The following is a 6,142-nucleotide window of genomic DNA, read 5'->3' as shown; positions in this document are numbered from 1 at the left end:
CCCCACCCCCCGCCCCCCGGCAGCTTTATAAAAAGGAACGCTTAGATGACCCCAACGGGGGAGCTTGCTAGCTATTTCTGAGACACGTCCCAAAGTCTTGTGCCTTAGCCCCGCCCACGTCGGTTCCTGCCACTACCCAAACCCTGCCCCTTGGCGGGCATGCAAGCTCCGGAACACAATCACGCATGCTCAGCCTCAGACCCCACCTAGCGTGACGACGTAAGAGCGCGCATGCGGTGACGTAGCTCAGTTGCAGCGTGCTTTAACTCTAGGGGTTTGCTCAGGTAGCACCTGCACCGTAGCGCATAGATCTGTACTGTGTTTCTTGAGCGTCGAACCTTCCGGGCTTTCGGGGGCAGGACGCTGAGAAGAGGTCCTGAAGGGACGGCCCGGGGCTCAGAAGGAAGAGCGACACGAGCACCTGATGGCAGGACTGCGCGAGTGAAGAGGGCTGCCCCAGCAGACTGCGAGCCACGACCCGGCCGGCCACGCCATGCTCGGGGCCCGGCGCCTGCTGGGCGCGCTGCGTCTCTGCTCCTCCGTTTCCTGCCCCAGGCCCCGTGCATCTGCCAAACTGCGCGTGCGGGACGCCCTCGGGGTCCAGGACGCGAGTGGGGAGTGTGTAACGGTGCAGGTGGGTGTGTGCAAAGCTGCTGGAGCTTGCTTGGCCCGGCCACGACTAGCTTTCCTCCGCGCGGGCCTCTCGGACCAAGCGTGGGCAGAGCAAAGTTGGAAATGAAGGCGTCGCGAGTGTCCACACTTCTCGGCGCCTGTACTGTTACTTTTTGCAAATCGTTCTGTCGATTAGGAGACATCATGACACCGAGCTGTTACCTGTAAACTTGTCAATCATGCAGGAAAGTTTAAGCGAACACGCCCCCTTTTTCTACCTTGTCTCTTAATAGCGTGGAATGTCTTGCCCTAGTTCTTTGAGAGCAGAAATCCTGTCTTTCCGTTTTCCTGTTCACCTGGCTGGCAGGAAATAGTAGTTCCAGGTATGTCAACCATCTGACATTGCATCACGATGTTGTCACCTACCAAGTTCATAGTTGACCCATCGATACCACCCACCCCCAGTTAAAAAGGTCTCAAAGTTTACCGTTTTTGTCTTGGGCTGCACTCATACCCATCCTGAGTTACGGCTTCATGTGGCCCTTGAACACATCGCGACGCCATGTCTTTTCGGCTTTTAGCTACCTTGACTCTTAATCTGAGGCTTCTATGTAATCAATAAGCTAAGAAAGAGTGGAATGTTGTAGTTTGACAAACTCAGGGCTACAGTTGCCTTGACTTAAGTCGCCTGCCCTAAGTATCTTGTTAGTTATGGGGAAATGGCGATAATAGTAGTTTCTATTTCCGAGAGCTCTGAAAATTAAACGTGATAATGGGTACCCGCGATTTAGAACAGAGACCTCCTGGTCAGTGTTAGCTTCTGTTATTTCTCCTAACAGCATTCGCAGCAGCTTTGACTAGCTCCTTAAAGGGACAGAATAAGCCTGGTGGTTGGCTCTTTCTTCTTGAATTGCTGAAACACACTGAGTGGTCTCTCCTATATTCTTGATGTTTAGCCATATGATCAAGCTGCTCTTCCTTGCACTTATTTCGGTTTCATACTTGTTCCATGATCTGAATCAAAGTTATCAAAGCTGTTTACTGTACTCATTGATTAATGTGACATGCATTAATGATGTCTTTTGTCTGATGATCAAAAGAACATTCAAGAACGAACCGAACCTACTACCCAAGTAACAGGCTTTTCTTTCACTTCCGTGCTTAGCAGTGAAACTGCTGGCCACCGAGCACCTGAAAATAGGGTCCAAGTGCACGGAGATGTGTCGTACATGTAAAATACACAGTAACTTTGAAGAGTAAAGAAACATCAAAATCTGAACATACTTTTATATTCATTACATGTGAGTAGTATTCGGAGCATAATTGATTGAACATGTTACTCCTTTGCTTTTAATGTGGAACACATCTTTTTAAAGGTTTATTTTGTATTTATGTATATGTGTCTGCATGAGTTTATGCCATGTACATAGGAGTGCCTGTGGAGAGCCATAGAGGTGTCAGAATCCCCCGGAGCTGGAGTTACAAGCAGCTGTGAGCTTCCTCAGACGGTACTAGGAACCAAATTTGAGTCTTTTGCAAGAGCAGGAAGTGTTCTTTACCTTGGAGCTGTCTCTCTGACCCTAATTATTTTTAATCAGGTAATTCACATTATATTTTTGTTAGCCCTAGTTTACTGCAGCGCACTGATCATTAGTGGTGGAGGTAAAGAGCTGTCAGAGAACAGCGAGGGAGTGCCTGAACGGTGCGGAGGTCAAGATGTCACCTGCATACTGGCTGTCTTGGAGGACGGCATCCCCAGGTACAACAACTGATGGGGTAGAAATAGCAGCAGGATATGTTCCCAGGCAGAAGATGAGGAGAAAATAGCACTTCAGAAAAGTCTGTTGATAAGTATGTGAACTTCAGAATAATAACCGTATTTGAATTCCAAGTGTACTACCTGATAATTATGACCAGGGTTATCTTTTAAATTTTTTCCTAAGTGTCTATTCCCTTCACAAGTAATAATAATGACTTTATTTAGCTCTTGTAAGGATTCAATAGTGTAATATTTACAAAGAATTTAGGACAGAAGCACATTAAAAGTGCTTGCTGTTAACTCTCCAGTAAGTAAAAATAAGAGAGTGGAGATTTGGAAATTACTATTAACCAGGAATAAACAAATGTGGATGTCTTTGGAGATATGGTGAGATGAATTGCTTTGTACATGAAGCTGAAGTGGTTTACACTCCGTGCTGTATAGCTTTGGCCAAAGACTTTCTAGTTACATAGACTTGGGTTCAGATTTGGATACTAGTTCCTCAGCAGTGTGACTTTCGGTAAGTTATTTAACATCCTGGGGCCACCGTTTACTTGTGTGTAACGGAGGTATGATTAGAAATGACACAGTATATGAAAGAGGTAACCTTTCTTTAAAACATAATACATGTTCGATAGGTAGTGGATATCCTTTCACTTAAAACATGTGCGTTGGAGAGATGGCTCAGCACTTTCGAGCACTTGCCACCCTTCCACCCTTCTAAAGAACCAGAGGTTTTTCCCAGAGCAGCTGAGTTCATTGGCAGAACCTGAATCAGGAGGCTCACAACCACCTGTAAGTCCAGTTCCAGGGAATGCAACTCAGAGATCAAATGTATCTTTGAGTGCCTTTGAAAACGGCATTCTCTGGTAACACCTATGCTGGTTCTATTCAAGTTGGGTGTGTAGCTGTTATTAATGTTAGGAGGTCTACTTGAAGACTTCTCATTTGTACTTGCATGTACCTGTCCTTTAGGTCAAGACTGTCTTTGAAACTTATGTGTGGCTGTATGTTCATGACTTTTCTTTTTATCACATATTTTTACTTGTTCAGTGTTAGTTTCTGTTCCTCCTGCAGAGCAGATAATACCCAGTCTTTGCTGCAGAAAAAAAAAAAAAAATCACATTTGGAAAATGCTTAAGAGGCTGTTTTTGATAATACTATTTCCAAAATTTTTACTTATTGGTTAACATACAAAGAAATGGGTCTCTGGAGCTGGTGAGATGGCTCAGTGGTTAAGAGTACTTACTGCTCTTCAAGAGGACAGGAGTTTGATTCCCGGTAGCCACATCAGGCTGCTCCTAACTGTGTGTAACTCCAGTTCTAGGAGATCCAACACCTTCTCCTGGCATCCCTATACACATGGCATATTCAGATGCACACACATCATTTTTAGCCTAATAAAACCCCACAAAAATTAAAAAAGAGAAATAGATTTCTTTGTGACATTTTCATGTATTTATTCATTACACTTTTTTTTTTTTTTTTTTTTTTTACACAGACTAGCTATGTAATCGAAGTTGGCCTCAAACTTGGGATCCTCCTGTCTTAGCTTCCCAAGTGCTGGGATCACAGGTATATACTATTATGTTTAGCTTCATGAGACTTTTTTTTTTTAAGATAACTTTTTTTTGTATAATACTTTGTAAATAGAACAAAATCTCATATGATGTTTCTAGTCTAATGATCTCTCTGGGAATTGGACACAAGGAGAAAGGCACCAGCTTGTAATCTTTTTCTTTTTCTTTTTTTTTCTTTTTTTTGTGATTGAGGAGCAAGGAATATCTCTGAGAAGTCAATATTAAGGACATTGTTTATGCTAATTAGGCTCATCAACTTAATGAAATGCTTAGCATCCATTTAAAATGAGCTGAAACAAAGGTGGACCACTAAATATGCATCTCACTGTGATAAGAGTCATTTAAAACTGTATACACATCCAGATAAGCCCAAGGCAGTTCATTTTATGCATTTGACATGTTGAGGCAATATTGTGAACATTTTTTCATTCATTTAATCTTTTTTGAATGTGTAATAAAAATGTAAAAGTGTTCGATTTTTAAGCTCACATTTAAAAATGCTTCTTTCCAGGGATGGATCCGTTCAGTCAGATCCCAGAAGGAAGTTCTGTTCCTGCATGTCAATGATGGATCCTCTTTGGAAAGCCTTCAGGTTGTTGCTGACTCAAACTTTGACAGTAGGCGAGTTTTTTTGTTTTTGTTTTTTTCCTGGTTTTGTTTGTTTGTTTGTTTGTTTTTAAGAGTTCTTCAAATTTTTTTCCTTTTCTAGTGGAATTTTTTTTCTAATAGAGTGTTTTCTTTACCACCTGAATGATCTTTCTAAGCAAATCTGTGAAAAATAGCGTTGAAGAAAAAGCCAAATAAACTTGGAATCCAGAGCCTTCAAGCTCTGATATCTTTACATGCTGATATCTTCTGCCCATGGTTTGCTCGTCTTTTTAAAACTACTTACACCTCCCCTAACCTGTTGTCTTCTAGACCTTGCACATGTGGGTCCCACTGCCAAGTGAGATTGTCTCGTATCTAGTTCCAGTTTAAACATCATCTGATGTCTGTGTCCCATGACTATGGCAAGTGCTTCCCTGCTCCCATAGTTCCATGTGCCCATCTGTCGTAGAATGGATGATGCTGTTTGGAAATTAACTTTCTTCTTATTACACTCCTTTGACTCTTAGTTCTTTGAAGTTAGGAATGATGTACTCAATTCTCTGTCCCTAGCTTTTGTCATAGTGCTGGAACATAACCAATTACTATTGAATATGTGGAAGGAACTTTTATGGTCTCGCTCATCAGATGTTAAAACTAAAACCATTTTGTGTTAAGGTATAACCTCTCTGGAGCAGAACATTACTCTGCTAGAGTAAAAGCACTTTGCTCTTCTAAAGACTGTTAAGAATAATGCTGTCTACATATTGCAAAGACTCATGGGTCTCACCTAGGCAGAAAAACAAATTCTGTTTGTCTTACTTACTTTTCTATTGCTGTGTTAAGCCACCTTGACCAAAGCAACTTGCGAAGAAAAAGTTTATTACAGGCTGACAGTTTCAGGTTAGAGTCCATGACCATCATGGCAGTAGGCAGGCAGGCATGGTGCTGGAGCAGTAACTGAGAGCTTCATCTTGCTTCACAAGCATGAAGGGGAGAGAGAGCGCGCTAACTGGGAGTGACCTGGGCTTTTGCTCAAGCCAAGCCCGTCACAGTGACACACCTCCTAACAATGCCATACCTCCTAATCCTCAAACAGTTCCACCTACTGAGGACCAAGCATTCAAACATAGGAGGCTCTGGGGGCCATTCTTCTTTAAACCATCACACGCTTCTACTGTAACAACCTTGTAAAAGAAGTTTGTGTTCCTCTGATGATACCTGTGAGGATAGCAATTGCAGGGGTCTTGTTTCACCTGAGTTCTGGAGATGCCTACCTACCTCTTTGAGATATTTGCAAGAGCCCTTACAGGAAAACTCAAGATCATCTCAAAATAGCCTATAGTCACCAGCCAAAGTATACCAGTTTCTTTTCTCCACTGGGTATAGTAGTGAACAGTTTTACATGTATACATTTACATATGACTAAACATCAAAAGGAAATACCATATATTAAATGTAGCAGGCAAATAAAACTGGATGGGGGAATCTCCTGACACATTTATTTAATATATTACTCTATTATAATTCAACTTTTAAATACACATTATTAAGGAAGGTAGTTACTAATTGTTTTTAAGGGAATTTTTAAAATTTGTATGTGTTT

General features: G+C 42.1%; 1 protein-coding gene across 1 annotated transcript in view; it reads left to right on the top strand.

Moving 5' to 3' along the window:
* The first annotated feature begins 225 nt into the window (after nt 1-225).
* Nars2 (asparaginyl-tRNA synthetase 2, mitochondrial) overlaps nt 226-6,142 on the top strand; it is an 88,798-nt gene continuing 82,881 nt past the window's right edge. The window contains exons 1-2 of the mRNA XM_059271217.1: nt 226-634; nt 4,463-4,572. Coding sequence (XP_059127200.1) covers nt 494-634; nt 4,463-4,572 — 251 coding nt within the window. The 5' untranslated portion in view covers nt 226-493. The remainder of the gene's footprint in view (nt 635-4,462; nt 4,573-6,142) is intronic.

The sequence above is a fragment of the Peromyscus eremicus genome, chromosome 1 (assembly GCF_949786415.1).
Source record: "Peromyscus eremicus chromosome 1, PerEre_H2_v1, whole genome shotgun sequence".
Taxonomy (NCBI): Eukaryota; Metazoa; Chordata; class Mammalia; order Rodentia; family Cricetidae; genus Peromyscus; species Peromyscus eremicus.
Note: the sequence above shows the minus strand (reverse complement) of the source record. Positions and strands in the feature narration are given on the sequence as shown.